The sequence below is a fragment of the Cantharellus anzutake genome (genome assembly GCF_015039405.1).
Source record: "Cantharellus anzutake strain C23 chromosome Unknown EI90scaffold_35, whole genome shotgun sequence".
In the NCBI taxonomy this organism is placed as follows: Eukaryota; Fungi; Basidiomycota; class Agaricomycetes; order Cantharellales; family Hydnaceae; genus Cantharellus; species Cantharellus anzutake.
The window spans coordinates 142618-161473 of record NW_024066985.1 but is presented as its reverse complement, the minus strand read 5'-3'; the positions used below and the strand labels follow the sequence as shown (position 1 = coordinate 161473).

The 18856-nt window shown below is 49.3% G+C and overlaps 4 protein-coding genes across 4 annotated transcripts; 3 read left to right on the top strand and 1 right to left on the bottom strand.

The window, feature by feature from the left end:
• Nucleotides 1–25: 25 nt before the first annotated feature.
• Nucleotides 26–6485, top strand: EI90DRAFT_2925767 (armadillo-type protein; the record flags this gene model as incomplete). Its single annotated transcript, XM_039054893.1, has 9 exons — nt 26–150; nt 210–520; nt 581–879; nt 960–1836; nt 1870–2874; nt 2948–5421; nt 5470–6045; nt 6103–6253; nt 6319–6485. 9 exons carry the CDS (start codon nt 26–28, stop codon nt 6483–6485), a joined length of 5985 nt encoding a protein of 1994 aa, XP_038914302.1.
• Nucleotides 6486–8536: 2051 nt separating this feature from the next.
• EI90DRAFT_2925995 (Pentulose kinase) lies at nt 8537–11098 on the top strand (the record flags this gene model as incomplete). Its single annotated transcript, XM_039054902.1, has 12 exons — nt 8537–8604; nt 8677–9076; nt 9148–9241; nt 9296–9584; nt 9649–9790; nt 9845–9889; nt 9953–10009; nt 10077–10299; nt 10360–10466; nt 10523–10610; nt 10674–10888; nt 10949–11098. The coding sequence occupies 12 exons, from the start codon at nt 8537–8539 to the stop codon at nt 11096–11098; spliced, it is 1878 nt and encodes a 625-aa protein (XP_038914301.1).
• A 632-nt stretch (nt 11099–11730) lies between these two features.
• EI90DRAFT_3125934 (ribosomal protein L2) lies at nt 11731–12681 on the top strand (the record flags this gene model as incomplete). The annotated part of the gene is made up of 4 exons (XM_039063883.1): nt 11731–11772; nt 11836–12374; nt 12440–12581; nt 12640–12681. 4 exons carry the CDS (start codon nt 11731–11733, stop codon nt 12679–12681), a joined length of 765 nt encoding a protein of 254 aa, XP_038914300.1.
• A 548-nt stretch (nt 12682–13229) lies between these two features.
• EI90DRAFT_3064502 (uncharacterized protein) lies at nt 13230–18325 on the bottom strand. The gene is made up of 11 exons (XM_039060808.1): nt 17021–18325; nt 16720–16965; nt 16538–16666; nt 16390–16482; nt 16091–16329; nt 15908–16040; nt 15644–15853; nt 15435–15589; nt 14850–15383; nt 13809–14793; nt 13230–13716 (listed from the first exon to the last, which is right to left on the bottom strand). The coding sequence occupies exons 1-11, from the start codon at nt 18033–18035 to the stop codon at nt 13445–13447; spliced, it is 4011 nt and encodes a 1336-aa protein (XP_038914299.1). The 5' UTR covers nt 18036–18325; the 3' UTR covers nt 13230–13444.
• Between the last annotated feature and the right edge of the window lie 531 nt (nt 18326–18856).

The following is an 18856-nucleotide window of genomic DNA, read 5'->3' as shown; positions in this document are numbered from 1 at the left end:
AGTATCTTTTGCTACTTTAGCTGGCATGGACAGCGATGCAGTGCGATCATCGATCCTCCCAAAGTTGGATCGTTGGTTAGAGATCATCACGTCTTCATGGACATGGAGTCCGGATGTGCTGAACTCTATCCATATCCTTTGCAAGGATGTGTATGTCTCGCCCAAAATTCCTTGCTATACCTTTACTTTATGCTAATTCTGCATTTTAGTAATCATAAATCAACCATCCAGCAAGACGTCTTATTTTCTCGACTTCGCCCCTGCATTATGTCTCATCATGCTTTCCGAAGAATTAGAGCCCTGCACCTTCTCTTCTACAACGCTAACTTGAAAAATGATTCCACGTCAAATTCTGTCTCGCCAAGCTCCCTTTTACTCCAATCGATGATTGCCGCCGATGATTCCGTTCTGGAGGTGTCGGCGGTTCGAGAAAGGATCTTTCGAACAACGAATGTCGGCGCCACAATTCGTGATGACGCTGAGGTTTCGGACGTACAGCTCGCTGGCATGTGGCTTCTTGGTGAGTCCGTAATCTCGACTACTTAGATCTTACGTTTAATCAAGATGCCCCTCGCCGCAGCTCAGCTGAAGGTTAACCTACAACCGCTATGGAAGCCGACGGTGGAGAGTTTTGCGTCTCTGATGGAAAGGTTTCCAGAGACTCTATGGCAACTCAGTTTCAGCGTGTTGAAACTTGTCGGAGAATCGGTGGAGGGGCAGGATCCTTCCCTGGATCCAGTTCCAGTGTGGTCCGAATACTTTAAGGACCAGGGTATCATCCGAGAGTCAATTTTCCGTGATGATCAAAATACATGGACGGATTCAAGTGCGCACCGCTTGGTTGGTGTTGGACGTCGATGGCGTCAACAACTATCCCAAGTAGTGACGATGAAACTACCACTCGTGAGTATTGCTAGGGTCGATTGCCTAGCCGTATGTCGCTAACCTCGGTGAGTAAGGGTTATGGGGAATACGACCGTCTCGACCTGGAAAATTTCGAAACTCAGATTCTTGCCATCTTCGCACAAGCCTCCACTATCGCCAAAAAGCATAGCTACGAACTCTCTCCGTATTCTCTTTCAGTAATGCGGTCGGGAACGACTTCACACCGGAGGTTGAAGGCATACCTCTCAATGATAGCCAAGCTACCTAATCCAAGGACTCTCCACTCCTCATCTGAGCTGTACTCCTTCTATTTCTCTATCGTCGCAGCTCCGAATCATTACCTACAGAGTGTTGCACTGGATTGCATTCTGGCCCATCGGCCGCCAGCTATCTCGCCGTATGGGGAACGATTGCGCAATGTCATCGACGAAACCAAGTGGCGGGATGAGCTGTTGTCTTTCAAACTTGACAGGCATATCGAGCCTGAACATCGTGCTGAGTTTGTGCACCTGCTTATTTGCCTCCTTTACCGTCGGTTGGTGGAGAAAAGAGCTCGGCACTCGAAGGGGAAGAGGCCTGTCGCTGCATATGGGATGCTGAATACCTGCACCAGTGCTGAACTTCGTACACTAGTCAACCTTATGCTGCAACCTTTTCCCATGAGGATGGACTCATCCTTCATTGACGCATTTGAATTTCAGGGTCTGGGAGATACCAATCTTCACAAACAATCGGCATTTCTTGATCTCCTCAGCGATGTACACAAGTATTTGGGTGCTCATATGACCGATCACTGGCCGGTCTTGCTTGGAACGACCCTGGAAATAATAAACAACGCTGAGCGCCTTTTGTCAGTGGGGACATCTGCAGCTGATGTTGCGGAGGAGGAAGAGGAAGAAGAGCCGGAGGCCGCCCTCGATGATGACCAACTCATCGAGACGGAAACTCAAGGTGGTCTATCCATACAAGACTTGCCAGCCCAAGGATCCAGCGGACTTCTGCGGTCCGTACGCCAGAAAGGATTGAGGTGTTTCAACAGCTTTTTCGTATTGACCAACGGCCAATTTGATTTCCTGCCATATATGGGTTCAGCATTCCAGTCCTTTATCATTCCTCGCATTCGCGCGATTGGCGAGAACTCTCGGGTACCTATCCTATTGATAGATGTGCTCTTGACGTTCTCAAAATCTCCCCTTACTTCACGCTTCTTAGTTGATTACGATGCAGACCTTCTCCCTACAGTTTTTCAATCTTTGGATCACCCCGACACGAAACCTATGGAGATCATGAAAGTGCTTGATCTCGCCCAAGCCGTGGTTGAACACGCGGTCAGCAATCCTCGTTTTGCTGAAGATGCTTTGCTTCCAAATGTGACCTACCTAATGGAACGGCTTACGCACTTGGCTGCGCGCCGCTCAAGCAGTTCTTCTATTGTGGAGCGTCAGTTTGGTATCTTATCGTCGTTGTCCCCGTTTATCCAGGACCCAAGTCAGGCGGAACGTCTCTTTCGTCTTATTCTTTCAATGCTCTGGAAATCGCTTCCAGAAACACGCCAGCTCAGCCTAATTCAGATTATGGAAACACTGGTACAGTTTGTTCCAGATTGTCAAAATATGAGTAGTCGGCTCGGGAATGATGCATTTCAATGCATATCGAGGTTATTTCAATCTTCGTGCGAGCGTACCACACGAGACGCATTGGTGGCAGTGTTTCGACAATTATGTGGCGGGGATTCGTCATTAGAGACTACTGCAAAACTGGTCGATGCACTCAATTCATACCTGAACACAAAGGATATCCCGGACTTCGAACGAAGACTCAATGCATTTTCTACCATAAATGAGGATGCATATCGTTCGTTATCGCATACGGCGTGGCTTCCAATTTTGTACAACATGCTCTTCTTCGTCGAGGATAGACACGAATTTTCTATTCGTATCAATGCCGGTCTTACACTACGCCGCTTTATCGATCGGACCTCAGCTGAAAGTGACCAGCATCGCGGTAAGATTCTGCACCTGGCCCTGCCCCTCAATCATCTCTTCTGACCCCTATAAAATAGATAATCCATTCACCCCCACGTTTAGATCCATCATCTATCCCTCTTTGTGTCGAACTATCCGCTGCAAGACTGAGAATGCCAGGATGGAAGCCCTGAAAGTCATTGGGCATGCAGTTGAAAAACTGTCAGGGATCCCGTTCCTTAAAGAACTTCAACCACTCATTGGTGACACCGGTAGAGACAGCTTCTTTCACAATCTATATCATTCCCAAAAGCAACCAAGGATCCGTGCGATTCGGAAATTAATCACTCAAGGTGGTAACATCCGTGCCACCACTATCTCCGCTCTCCTCTTACCATTATTATCACACTTCCTCGATGTGAACGCGGATCGCGATGTTCAAGACATGTCAGTTGTCGCTTTCGGTAGCCTATCTCGCAATTTAGCCTGGGATCCGTACCTTGGGCTGATTGAGACTCGCTTGAAGGATGCGAGGCTGTGTAACGCTAGAAAACGTGGTGCAGCGAAAATTCATTTGCGCACTGTAAATGCCGTAATAGACAATTTCCCGTTTACCTTGGACGGGGTGACGGACGAAGGGGAAGATGAGGATGCAGACGGGGAGGGAAATGCGGAAGAGGGGAATGTAGAGAAAGACGAGGACCATACTCAAAAGTCCCAGCCTGACCTTCGAATTGCGGATGCGATTACGGGACGTTTGCTGCCCGCACTTTTTCGTTTTATGGACAAACGGGATCCGAAGGACAAGACACCGTTCTTCGTTGCCACGAGCATTGTGCGCATGTGCAATAAGCTTCCAGAGACCACGCGGCAAACACATGCTGCACGGCTCATCACGATCTTGAGCCAAGCCCTGAGGACCAAAATTGAGCCGATAAGGGTGTTCGTCAGGGCGACTCTCTGCCGCATTTCCACAATGCTGGGAAACAGTATGCTGCCCGTCCTTTTCCGCGAACTGCGACATGCTCTAGTGCGGGGCTCCCATCTTCATGTCCTTGCGCATGTCACCCATACGCTTCTTTTCCACGTTACGTCCCGAGAGCATGCACAGTCATTTGGGAGTCTAGATGCCGCCACGGAGGCAGTTGCCCACATTGCTTTTGAGGTAGTTTTTGGCCAGTCCGCCGAAAGGTCGGAGTCCGAAGGCCTCAGGGCAGCCTATCGAGAGGTTCTCGGTGCTGTGCCCATGGGTGTGCAGTTGTTTGGTATCATGGCCCAGCAAATATCATCATCAAAGATCCGCCCCCTTCTGGAGCCTATTCGAGCCTTACTTCATGAAACAGAATCCGGGAAAATACTCCAGAAAATTGACGAAATTTTAGGACGCATTGCAAGCGGGTTAAATGCAAATAAATACCTCACTCCCACCGACATTTTGTCTTTGTGTCATACCCTACTTACCCAGAACGCTCAGTTCCTGCGAGGGAACGTGGTAAATCCTCCAAGCGAGAAAAAGAAGAGCGATGTCGATGTTCAACTCACACGACACGTTGCAGTAGTCAAAGATCTCTACTCGATCAACTCGCACAAGTTTGTCGCCCTCGGCTTGAATCTGTTCAATGCGGCTACCAATAGATTTGATATCAAGGATCTAGACATCTGTTCTCGTTTAGATCCCCTGGTAGTAGCGATCAGCCCAACGCTTCATTCGCCTCACAATGTCGTCTTACTTCCTTCTTTGCGGGCATCAGCCACCATCTTACGCTTCCCTCTTCCAAGTGTCTCCGACCACCTGCAGGCCTACGTACAACAAATTCTCCTTATTTGCAGAAAAGACGGTTCGACGGAGTCCGAAGTTGTCCAGATGGCTCTGCGAACGATCGCTTCCGTGATGCGGGACTGCCCCGAGTCCGTATTCGAAGAAGCAGATATTTCCTTCATACTGGAACTTATCGCCCCCGATCTTGAGGAACTTGATAGGGAAGACGCTATCTTTACCATCCTGCGAGCTATTGTGTCACGTAAATTCGTGGCGCACGAGATTTATGACATCATGGACAAAATTGCTGAGCGCATGGTCACCAGCCAGTCCCAGCATTCCAGGAGCATTTGCCGAAAATTGACCTTGCAATTCGTGCTCGATTATCCCCATGGTACAAACAGACTCAAAAATACTATGACATCGCTAGCCAAGAATTTGTCTTACACGTTCGAGAGTGGCCGGATTTCTACATTGGAGCTCCTCCTCTCCCTATTCTCCGTGATTCAACTATCTTTGCTATGTGAATATGCGGAACTTTTCTTCCTCGCCCTCGTGATGCTGCTCGCCAACGATGACTCCTCGAAATGTCGGGAAAAGGGTGCCATGGTGATGAAGGTCCTCCTCCAGCGGTTGGACGAGACGATTCTGAAGTCCGTGGCGGTTCATCTCCAGAAGTGGGTCCAGAAGACCGCACAACCTTCTCTCGTACGAACGGCCGCACAGATCTACGGTATCATTGCTGGTGCCCCTCGAGTTATGAGAACGATCGGTGGCGCTGATTTCATCGTTGACGACTTGAACGGATTGCTAGTGGCAAGTGCATCAACTTTAGGTACCTTCGAGTCTAGATGGGCTGAGAGGCTCGACGTTTCTGAGATGGACGTATCAGGCTTAGAGTGGCAAGTGCCATACCAAGCCTTGACGTCGCTCAACAATCTTGTTCAGCCCAAGCGAACTCCTAACGAGCCTCAGAGTGTTCCGCCGCACATCGACGATATCCGTTGGAATAAGGTTACAGACCATCTTCTTTTCCCTCATGCCTGGGTACGCCTGGCTTCCGCACGGCTTCTTGGGTCGCTCTTCAGCGTGTCGCCTATTGGCTTTCCAGATCCCTCTCTTCCATCTTCTCACCCATCGTCCCGTGAAGGATCAGTCGATATCGCAAAGAAATTATGCCTTCAACTGAGAAGCCATCACCTTGATGACAAGCTTGGTCTTCAGATTGTTAAGAATCTATTCTACTTGGGGCGTTGCTTTACACATTGGCCAGAAGCACAGCGTCAGGACCCTGCCACGGATACTCAAGACTCGCAAGTACCCGGGGAATTAACAAAGGAGGATGATTTGAAACGCGTGGTGTATCCGTTGCCGTGGCTTTTCTCTAAGCTGTCGTTCCAGGCTCGTAGAGCGTTGGACCGGAAACGGAGTGGGAAGGTCAGTTGCCTATTCCTATATGACGTACCAGTGCAATCTTTGCTAAAATGTCAACAGGACCCATCGGAGCATCATATGTCCTCTATCCTCAAGTGGTTCGCGGCCATGGTAGACTTTATGTCCCCGGATGATGTCGAGAAATATCTCAACGATATACTGAGTCCGCTCTACCTCGTGATGAGGACTGGAGCACGGAACGAGAGGATGGGTGAGTTGTCGTCGTTCGTTATTGGTCCGAGAAAGGATGCGATTCTCATCCTTTGTTCCAAACAGTCGAGCTTCAAAACCTCAGTGAAGAGCTGCAGGATATGCTTCAAGCAAAAGTTGGGACCACCAAGTTTACCAGAATCCGCAACAGCGTCCGCCAAGGACTCCCCAAGAAGTTCGGTGCAGGACGGAAGGCGACTGTGGTTTGTGTCATTCCCACACCTATAAGTTGAGGTTGCACCAATTCTCACCCCTTGATACAGAAATTGGTCGTTCCCAAAAAGAAGTATTTGAAGAGAAAACGTGATAGCGAAACGTAAGCTGAGATTTTTGTTCTATTTGTAGTACTTGCTGATTGTCTAATATGTAATACTTTGTTGTTGTTCAGTTACACAAAGATAAAGCGTCACCCGTCGAAAAGAGCCCGATTCGGTTGAGGAATTGCTGCGCTCCACATCAACCAATAGCATTCCTCACATACTACTAGATATACTATATCTTTTTGTTTTAATTACATCAACTATCACATCAAACCATCCGTTCTTCGACACCTTGGAAGTGTGTTATCCTTGTTATCCACCCTTGGGGACGTACAATACGGCTCTTGCATTGTAGTTGGATATCACTCACGTACAATTAAGCATTAAGGATCCCATTCCGCGTTTAGTTTTCCCATGGACAAAGTTACGTCTTCGCAGCTGGGTTGTCCAAATTAACCTCTTTCCTGTGTCCCAAATATTGGCGTAAAGGGCAACCTGTAATCGAATATTGAAATCCTTTGGGCATGAACTGAATGCCTACTATGGCCTCTCGATGGAGGGCCCGTCGCGAGTCGGAGGACAGTGTTTGTGTCGACAGCTTGAAACTACTTGGAGAAGATATGCTACGTAGTTCCAACTTAGTGAAGCGGATCAGCAAGCAAGTGGCGCGCAGCAATTGAGTTGGTTATCGCGTCAGACGGCGTCCACCAGTTTGAAATTGACCTGAATTTGAATCATCACAAGGTTCCGAGCCATTCATCGGTTGTAATTACAGCGATTTGGATGAGGTTGACTAGTTAGGATACAACTAGTGGATCATCATCATTTACGTTGGACTATGCGGCCCGTCATTCAATCGGGCCCGCCGCTTACATATTGTTGTAAGGTCGCTCAAGTATTTATGATACCCCGCCGCTCCACAACCACTCATCCAATTGGCTAGTTTTCTTTATTTAGTATCTATCACTTGTCCGACATTTCTCCTAATGTCTAACATCTGTGACTTTTATAACAGTTGTCGTTACAATTACATAGCATCCCCGCTGAGCTATGACCGACTCGTGACGAGGACTGGCATCTCTAGCTTTAAGGCAGAGGTTATGATAGTTGGTGAACAAACAAGGATCGAACAAGTCCGGTTATTGTCCCCGAGGAAGGACGGCTCGCTGCGAGATTAAACAGAGGCAATCGCTCCTCGAGAGCCAAACGAAATCGTCTCACACGAATGAGTAACCTTGGGGAAATGTACCTAGTTCCAATGGAAGGGACTTCACAGAGCATCCGGCGCGTAGCATCAGTTAAACTGTATTCCAAACCATCGAGTCGTATTGTCAAAGAATATGTCGATGCGCGCAACTGGGTACAGATTCGCAGAGAAGCTGAGCACTGTCGAATAAAAAGGACTGGCTAGTCAGGAACCCATAAGAACATCGGTGCAGGATGCGGTTACACATGTTCGGACGTATGATAGTCCACGCACCGCCTATGTCTAGTCATCAGCAAACGTACAGCCCGAACAGACCGAGAGGATTCTGGAACTGCTAGGAAAATCGGAGGAGCAAAAGCGAAACTGACTTTTTTGTGACAGTGCGTTGGATTGGGGTGGAATCAATCGTTGATCGATTGACCCACCTTTTATGTTCCTACCTTTGGGCACTTGGAAAAGACGGCGGCTGATTTGTTTCACCGTGACAGCGACCCTCTCATCACGATCATTATAGGTCTTCATTATTTAAGTAGTACGAGTCTACTACTTGTCCTTTCAGCATATCAACCGTAATAAGTAAACGAAACCTTCCTATGTGGGTTCGAAACGTTAATCGTTCGGGGGCGATTGTTTCGAATTCACTACATGTGTGCGGATGTACCTGGCACTTTATACCCAAGTTGGGTCGCGTGTGTATGGGGCGGGTTTGTAAAAACACTTTGGGTTCGGGGATGTCCGTGTACGGGTGGCACCGCGCCACTGAATCCTTCCGCCGCGTTGGATATACAAACGAGTTCATTCATTAGAGTTCCACATTATGCAGAGTGTGTCCAACGAGAGCCCGGACAGCCATCTTCATGAGAAATACTACATAGGCGTCGATGTGTAAGCTATCTCACTTTCCTCGAAGGCGCAACACCGATAGATCAACCGACACTGTTTGTTCCTTTCGATCAGGGGCACTGGCTCTGCCAGGGCTGCCCTCGTGAACCACACTGGCAAAATCGTCGCCACTAGATCAGAACCAACGAAAACGTTCCGCTCCGCAACCGACTCCAATATCTTTGAGCAATCGACTCCCGACATTTGGCGGGCGATCTCTATCTGCACACAAGACGTTTTAAAGCAATCGGGCGTCAAACCAAACCAGGTCAAGGGATTAGGATTCGACGCTACTTGTTCATTGGCTGTTTCAGACCTGCAGGGGGAGCCCATCACTGTCACTGTCGGAAACGAGCTCGGGAAACCCGGTGACAGGAATGTGATCCTATGGGCCGATCATCGTGCTCATGCAGAAGCTCAGCTCATCAACTCCTCAGGATCAGACGTACTCAAGTATGTGGGCGGCACCATGAGCGTAAGACTCATTGATTGATTGACGTCCATCTCATGATTCCAAGCCTGACCTGACTTTTATTTTTATTTTAGCTCGAAATGGAAATCCCAAAGACGCTTTGGTTAAAAAATAACATGCCACCCGAACGGTTCTCCCAATGTCAATTTTTTGACCTTCCCGATTTTCGTACGTGCCCTTCCTGTTAATTCAGGAGCTCAATGAATTAAGTCATGCACCCAGTAACATACAAGGCCACATCTAACCACAGCAGGTCATCCTGCTCCTTGGTCTGCAAATGCTCCTACGTCCCACCGCCAGCAGGGAAAGGCTGGGACGACGAATTCCTCACTAAAATCGGCCTCAAGGAACTTGTTGATGAGGGATTCTTGAGACTGGGAGGCTTTCCTGGGAAGGACGGAAGTGCAATTATGACTGCTGGCCTCCCTGTTGCGAAAGGTTTGACCAAAAAAGCTGCTGATGAACTCGGACTACTTGAGGGTACCCCTGTTGGGAGTGCTGTCATTGACGCGTGAGTGCATCTTCATATCTTCGTCCAGTCAGTGGGACCCTGAAGCACCTGGAATACACCCTAGGTACGCAGGGTGGATCGGTACAGTTGCGGCGCGGTACACAACTCGTAGAGACGCGAAGGAACTCAGTGCACCGGTTTCGCTGTCGGATTCTCGTCATCGATTGGCTGCAGTGGCGGGAACAAGTACATGCCATGTTATTCATGTAAGCCGATATTACAGGTCCTTGCATGGATGATACCAAAGCAAATTTTGTCAGAACCCGGATGGGATTTTCGTTCCTGGAGTGTGGGGCCCGTACAAGGTTCGCATGATCAATCCCGATTTTTTTGGGTCATTTCGGGATACTAAAATATTGCGCGGACAGAACGCCGTCTTCCCTGGCTGGTGGATGAATGAGGGCGGACAGAGTTCAACCGGTCAAGTAAAAAAAAAATTCAACTGGGGATATATGCAATGGTTCCTATTGAAGATAATACTTGTTGTTTCAGCTTATCGACTTCGTGATCACGAATCATCCAGCTTACCCCGAACTCGTTGAAATCTCAAGGAAAACCGGGAAAAATATTCATGTCATACTGGAACAAAGGCTCGTGGAACTGCAAAGGGAGGCTGCCGAGAAGAAGGCCGCCAGACTTGGGAAAAAAGTGGAAGAGATCGATTTCGGGTTGACGGAACTAACGAAAGACCTACACTTCTACCCGGATTTGCACGGTTAGGCGGTCAGTCAGATTGTGTACGGATCACTCCTTGCTGATAGATTATCCGGAATAGGAAACCGTTCTCCACTGGCTGACCCCGAGATGCGAGGATCCATCGTTGGCTTGACCCTTGACAATTCGCTAAATGACCTCGCGTTGAAGTTCAACGTCGCACTCGAGGTAGGAGTAGTTCACAGTCCGAAGGGTATTTTGAGCTGAAAACATGATTCACCCAGGCGATTGCCTTGCAGACGCGTCACATCGTCGACGAGATGAATGCAAGGGGTTACGACATTAAGGGCATATTTATGAGCGGTAAGCAAAGTGGAAGTTATGCTTCGGGGGTTCCACCCCTTTTCTCATCATCAACGATTTCAGGTGGACAAGCAGCAAATCTCGCTCTCATGAATCTATTTGCGAATGTCTGTAAGATCCCCGTTATTCTACCTCACTCCTACAGCGCAGCTGTTGTAATTGGCTCCGCAATGCTGGGGCGCTATGCCGCCGAAGTCCACGAGCAGATAGGAGGGAAGGTCCTTTTCATGCAGGAGGAAATCGAGAGGGTGAGCGAAGAGAACAAGGAACGACTTTGGGATATCATGGTGAGTGCGGACTTTCGATGAGTAAAAAAAATTAAATTAAAATCTTGGGGACTGTCGCAGGTTGAGATGACTCAACCTGGAATTCAGATCGTCCCCGGGGGTACTGACCGGGAGAAGAGGTTGCTGGAAGCAAAATACAAGATCTTTCGGGAAGCCATCGTGATTCAAAGGAGGTGGCGGACGGAGATGGCTGAGGCATCTAGTGACTAAGGGAGGGATGACTGCTCCGACAGCCGGGTTTCATAGTCAAAAACATGGAAGTAGATGAGGCAGACACGTCTGGAAGCCAGGACTCTGGCCTCTGCAATAGGTGGGTCTGTTAGATAGCATATAGACAGGATCGAACCAATAGCCACAATTTTTCAAAGATGACTGTATTTTCTGATTGGTGGATTTGCAAACCTTGAAGTCGACAAGCTCAACCCTCGGTCATGCACAGCCACTAGGCATCATAAGCCACCTAAGTGAGGAATAATGGTTGAAAATAACCATGAATGGTAGGTGGCCTTTCGGATTGCTTTCTTTTGCAAGGGCCTCGGTGTGTCAATGTTGTTGAGAACGCTGCACGGGTCCTTGTTAGATTTTCGGGGATTCTCACGGCCGCAACTTCACGTGATCGCGACTCTGTCCCCCCCCAACCTTCGCCAGCAACGTTTGAACGTGAGTATCGACTTTTGGCGCATATCTGCATCAGTTCTCGTGTATGTAGCCTCACCGCTGTCCATGGATACCTCACTTGTCGTACTGGATGAACGGATTGACATGGATGCACTAATTTTGATCTGGATGCACTTTGATTTGGAATCTTCCTCGTTCGCTAACTGAACACATTTTTGTCCAGTATGGGTCGCGTCATTCGTGCTCAGAGGCGATCTCACGCCATCGTACGTTTGTAGCATTACAAGGATGACTGAAATATTCCTGATTCCTGACTCGCACCCTGATAGTTCAAAGCCCACACCCACCACAACAAAGCACCCGCACGTATACGCACCCTTGATTATGCTGAGCGTAATGGGTACATTCGTGGACTTGTAAAGGAAATCATTCATGATCCTGGTCGGGGAGCTCCTCTTGCCCGTGTCGTTTTCCGCGATCCTTACCGATACAAACTCCGAACCGAAACATTCATTGCCACTGAGGGTATCCACACCGGCGCTTACGTTTACTGCGGAAAGAAGGCGACCCTCTCCGTAGGGAATATCCTTCCTGTGGGCAACCTGCCCGAGGGTATCGTCATTTGCAACGTAGAGGCCAGGCCAGGTGATCGCGGTACGCTCGCCAGAACATCGGGCAACTATGCTACAGTCATTGGTCACAACGTTGATGATCAAAAGACCCGTATTCGCTTGCCGAGTGGTGCCAAGAAAACTATTTCCAGCAGGGCTCGTGCAACTATTGGCATTGTTGCAGGTGGCGGACGTATCGACAAGCCATTATTGAAAGCAGGGCGGGCCTACTACAAATATAAAGCTAAACGCTACACGTACGCTCCCCCGATTTTCATTTTCTTAAATGCAACGTTGTTTCTGACGTACAAACTCCTTCCAGTTGGCCTCGCACTCGTGGTGTTGCCATGAACCCGGTTGATCACCCTCATGGTGGTGGTAACCACCAGCACATTGGAAAAGCCTCGACAGTACCAAGAAGCGCAGTTCCTGGTCAGAAAGTCGGTCTCATTGCCGCTCGCAGGGTACGTTTGCTCCATCCCCCTCATTGCTTATCACTCACGTTGATCTGTTTCTCCAAAGACTGGTCTGCTTCGTGGTACGAGCAAGAAGAAGGATCACTGAGCTTATCGTATTCCGCGTTATTTTTCCTATGGCCCACATTGGTGTATCGTAGTTTTGCATGCCCCCTACATGATCTTTCATGCTATGCAATCTTCAGAAGCTCCGCAAAATACTATTAGTGTCTCGATACTTTGATTCAACCTGGTGATAGCGAAATCGCTGCAGCTTATTATACTCTGTATTGGGCCCCTTAGCTGAATGCTGCCATTGAGTCTTGCTGCTGCTCTCGATCAAGGGGCTTTTGTTCTGAATGTTCATGGCGTCGAATTGAACCAAGGTTCTCGCCCCAATCCTTATCTCTTGATCATTTTTCAATCTGCACTATCTTTCATACATGCTTTGAGTTATCATGGATAAATCGATAGGCGTTCTCACCAGCAACACAAAATGGACGGTTCGCTGCCGCAGGAAATGGTTCTTGCAGCAGTTCGCTGATCACATTTCATAGCTCGACAGTATACAACCCATGATCTGACCTGTGGGAACGGTTGAGCTACTAAATCGTGTAAATTGAGCATGTTGCACGCGCGTAATCAACGGTAAGTCTCTTTGTAGAGTTGCAGCCCCAACTGACTGCACCTGTTGAGTCAAAATAATCGTATATAGAAGTGCACAGCTGATACATGCTACCGGAAATTGAAAGAGATATAAGGACCTTTGTGCGCATTTCCATATTCAACTGTGGTGAACAGTGATCAGCAGATGGAATGCAGCGGACTCGAAAGCATGAAATATTGTAGGGATCATGAGCTATTACAGTCTTTTATGGTGAACCAGGATCGTCGATTGTTACTTCACGGACAAGATTACGAATAATGTTCAGCATTTCTCGGATCATTTCATCTCGATTCCAGTCCCCTCGCCTCTGCCAGACGCAGTCCAAGCACATAGCTCGTAAATGTTCCAATTGTTCGATGGTCAAGTCCGAGGTTTCACCTGTAAGAGCTAAACGGAGTTGCCGAAGACCAGTATCGCTGACTTCGAGTGGAGGGTACTGCGGGGTTGGCGTAGGAGTCCGAGCGGGAGTAGGGGAGACTGTAAGTGAAATAGGGATGGACTCGAAGAGTTGGGTTGGAGGATGAAGAAAGTCGGACGGCTGGGGTGGGTTGAAGGTTGTAGGGGGGCACCTGATTCAATTGGAAGATTCGTTGCAGGTAGACTTGGTCTTTGCGCCAGACTGGTTGCATCGACGAGCATACTATTGGAAGGTTGAGAATCTACGAGGAACTGGACTGACAGCCGTGTAGGCGCGGACTCGGTGGGGATTGGGCACCGGGCAGTGTCTAGGTCCACTACGGTTGTCGTCTCATCCTGGTCTTCTAAAGATAGCTTAGCGCGTTTGGCGGGCGAGCGATTTCCGGTCTCCTCAAATGCAGTTTCCCTCACGTCTTGTAGAATTTCACTGTCCACGCGCGGACGTTTAAGCGTTCGCTCCAATCGCATCGGATCTTCATTCGACTCAGTCGCGGGCAATTCTGCAGCGCCAGTGCCCTGTGCAGCTGGTAGCGATGATTCACCAGTTGCGTTTTGGCCCTCTTGGGTTGGTTTAGGTGGAGTATCCTTGACGGTTTGGGCTTTTGTAGCTGTCCGCCTAGCCTTGTCCCTAGCCGCCATTCGCTCACATTCGAGCTTAAACTGGGCATCCCAAATGACAGCTTCAGCTTCCGAGTACATCTGATGTGCTTTGAATGCATGCTCGAGGTTGCATGGTGGTATCCGGGTGTTGTGCACCATGCGACTTAAATCTTGCAGGAATTCATCCGGTGTAAGGTATGCCTTGTCATACAACTTTTGATGCATTTTGTCGAAATCGACGTCATAAACCTTGGGCAAGGGTTGCGGGGGGGAAGAGGTGGCTGGTACGTCGGTGGCGGGCCCTGAAGTGGAAATAGGTGGTTGTTCATCTGAAGATTTTGCATCTCCATTGACGATGCCATTGACATGAGGAACAGTCGGGTTGGGCTGCTTTTCATTTGTCGAATCTATTTGTGTCGGGCCGTTCAACATTTCCACGTCGATAGGTTGCAGTGATTCTTGGTTCACAGAGGGAAGATTGGCTGATGCACCTTGAGCGAGCCTCTCACTCTCTGTTGCCACTGCCTCATGAGTTTCCTGAAAATGCAAGAAAAAGTTATGGGAAAAAATCCGGAAGCAGAAATATAACGGACCTCAACTGTTCTAACGAAACGCCGATAACGCTTCTTCAGATCAGAGAGTATAGGCCCTAACCGAACGGTTAATGTGACCAGAGTCTGACGATCTTTCTCTGCCTGAGCCGCAACCTCTGCGGCAGATGGCTGTCTGGGTGGTAGAGGAGGTGCCGGAGGAAGGTGCTCGAGAATTCTTCTTCTCCGTTTCACAGCATCTGGGAACTCGTTCGGCGGTCTCGACACCTCACTGAGAACATCACTGAAGAACTCTGATCGCTGGGACTCGGTTGGTTTAGTTAAGGCTATCCGCCCATCTAGCGAGTAGCCAAACCATTCTCGAATGTCTCGTGGCAAATGATGGAAGTCACCGTTCATGACGCCAAACAAGAGGATGGGATCAGTTGGGGAAAGGGAGTCGAGCATTTCTCGCATGGTCGTCCGGGCCACGTCGGATATAGAAACAGCCCAACCGGCAAGAGAAGGGATGAAGATTATTGAAGGCTTGTTCCTCTTTGCCTCCACGAGAAGCTGAACAATCGCAGCTTCCACAGACTTGATATCAATTAAGCACAAGAACGATGATATCAGTGACAAGGCACTTACACGCGTAGAATCGCTTAGTAACGAACCCAGGTCTAAGCTCTGCACATGAAAACCTTCCAGATGGTGCAGCGCAGCTGGTCCAAGATAAGACTGGCCCATGCCAGGTGCTCCATGGACCAGAAGACGTGGTCTATACACCCTAAGACTCTCCATAGCTGGTCGCCATCGCGGTTAGCTCATACGATATAACTCCACTTCGTTAAACCCACCTTGAAGTCGAAGCTCGCGTGTCAACCCACCATCATCGTCATCATCTTCCCATTCAGCCTCTTCCAACGCATTGCGAGCCTTGATGGATGGCATCGTTCGTGAGAGAAATTCTTTTATACGAGAAAGGGTTCCATCTAGAAGAGCAATAAGCTGTTTCGGGAGGGGTGCTGCTGCAGACGCCGTGGACCTTTTAGACGAGGGTATGAGCTCTGGAAAATACAGGAATTGAGCACCAATCCAGGTTTCCACCAAGTGAGTCTTACTTTTCACAGACATCATAAAGTCCTTTGGGAGCACACGAATATTGTCTGGGTTTACCAGCAGACGATCTCTGGATTTGTATATCTGCGGGTAAGTTCGTTGCACAGCATTCAAGGTCGCTTCTGTCGCCAAAGCCTGCCAAATGGGAGTCAGGCTGGTCATAAATGAACTCGAAAAGCACACACTCGAAGATCAGCACCACCATAACCTTTCGTTGCCTCAGCCATTACTTGAAGCATTCTCTCCCCTTCCACGCTGTCCCTTTCCCACCCTTTCCATCCCGAAGTGAGAATTCGAAGAATCTGCTTCCGCGCCCGAAGGTCTGGCAAGGGGAAATAGAATTCACGGTCAAAACGACCCGGTCTTCGTAGAGCAGGATCTACAGCGTCCGGTCGGTTGGTGGCCCCTATAACAATAACTTGACCTGGTTGCAATAAAGATGAGAATTCAGGGCACTAGGTGTTGCATTGTAAAGCAATATCACCTCGTCCGTCCATACCATCCATGAGAGCCAGGAGTGTCGAAACGATACTAGCATGAATTTGGTCTTGCTTACTGCTCCGAACGGGTGCTAGACCTTCAATAAGAGGGTCAATAGGCGCTAGTGAGGCTCTCCTGCCGATGATTCTTACCATCGATCTCGTCAAAGAAGATTATGCTTGGCTGACAATTTCTTGCTTCATCAAAAAGCAGCCTTAGTTGCCGCTCAGCCTCTCCGACCCATTTTGACAAAATATCGGCGCCCTTTCTCATAAAGAAAGCTCGATTGGGGATGAGTATGAGGCTATTCGTATGCGGTGAAGAGCTGACCAACCTATATCTCTACCTCCACTTCTCGAACTAGCTGCCAGCGCCCTGGCCAGAAGCGTCTTTCCCGTACCCGGTGGACCATGAAATAAGACGCCTCGCGGGGGGGTAATTTTGAACTGTTGAAAAATCTCGGGGTAGAGTAGGGGAAGAGAAACCATTTCTTTGAGTGAGGCTATGTGGTCATCGAGGCCGCCGACCTGGTCAAATGTGACATTAACGTTCGGCCCAAGTGGATCCGTGTCGGCGAGCGCTGCCAGGTCCCAAACATTCAAAAGAGCCTCAGCGAACAACGAGCGATAACGTACCACTGTCTTTACTAATCTTTCCAAAGTTTGCGGGGCCACCCGCCGCAGCTGCTATGTCGGTCCCGCTTTTGAGACTCCCCGTACCTATCAGCCCTCCTGCACTACTACCTGCACCTCCCGCAAGGTTAGCTTTCATCGCTTGCGCATTAGGATCATCAGAATCGGAATCATCCACGAGTGGCGGGGGGGCCGGCAAGGTTGAGGGTGTCCCAAGTATTCCTTGGCTGCCTGTCCTAGTAAACCCAACGCGAGACTTGCTCTTGACGTTGCTGCGGACATTCTTAACTTCGGCCTGGAGGCTCGCAAGCTGGTCATTGTCCAGGAGGGGTGGGATCTGATAGTTAACGGTTTTTCTTTGTGGTCGGAGGGTATATCCACGGGGGGAGCTTAGAATGGAGATTCTTCGTGATCGAGTGGTCTGCTGAGGAGGTGGTGTGGGTGAAAGCGAGGTGATTGGTGCATCATCTACATGACTCAGGTCGAAATCGGAATCGGAAGCTTCACCCTTTGGGCTCAACTGGAATTCTGCTTCGCCATCGTCATTCTTGATGGACTTTCCTCGATTACGGGCTCCCCGGGAAGGTCGTTTGGGCTGAGGGGCTGCAGTACGAGACGGAGCCGCAGATTGGACTCTTCGCGAAGACCGACGAACACCATATTCTGCATCGGACAGCACATCCCCATCATCATCCTCATCCCTCTCAATGAAGTCGTCCCCCCTTGACGCGTATCTCTGCGACCGGCGAGTTCGCGTCTGTGATCGCGCTAGTGACTTCCGGGAAAGATCATCCTCGTCCTCATCATCACTAAGATCTTGATACTTTGCTATAATCGGTCTCCCAGAGCGAGAATAGCGTGGCTCGATGGTTGGCTGAGATTGAGAATCCTCGTCGCTTGCCGGGACGCGGTTCCTATTCCGACTGCGAAGCTCCCGTACAGGACGCTGACTGTATGGGTCATTTGGTTTAAGAGCTGACGTCGCCGAACGAGTTCTTCGGGTAGCGGGTTCCGACATCTCAGAGAATAGGTCAAAGTCGGCAGGTTGAAGTTGATGCCGTCCGTGTTCGGGGGATTGGTGAGGTTTGACTATTTTAATCTTGATCCCAGAAGGCTTCCTGTCTTTAGAGGAGTGCTCGGAATTATATTCGTCCTCGCCGTCGCCGTCCTCGTCGGCGTACTCAGAGCCAGACTTCACAAAAAAACCTATGCCTCTTGTTTGTTGATGCTGAATTTGGTAGTATAAGTGATCCTCTGGAATTTCCGCGTCTGCTGGATAACTTCCGTCCATAAGAGATGGTGGAGAGCTAACTTGGACCCTGTTCGTTAATGCAGTCTGATGAGACACATGAAGTCATCCTGGCCTACCGACGAGTTCCCGCCCTTTGTTTGGGTTACGCGTTGTAATCAATAGTGCGGGATGTAGATAAGCCTTGGCAATGTCCCATTCATATGCCTCGACGGGCTAGGTATAGTCAAAAGAACCTGCTCCGGTCACGACGACACGTTACGGATGAACCCAATAGAATCGGTCCTCGGAATGTCAGACCCAGCTACGGCGGCAATAGCCGGCCATGATCACCTGATGATGCCCCAAACGCCCAGCGCCCGATTTCTGCTTGTCCTTACGCAACCCTCTATAGCCCATGGGCATGCCTGAGGTTGTTCTGCGGCACAATTCTTTTCTGGTGCGTAGATTTAGTTCCGCATCTCTGTCTAAGGGCGCAAGGCGGCCAAGTGTGATAGACCTTGGAAGGCAAAAAGGAGATTCATACTGCGCATCCCATCCAGGAAAGCGGTTCTACATCGGTTTTCCCAAATGTCCCACTGTTTTTATTG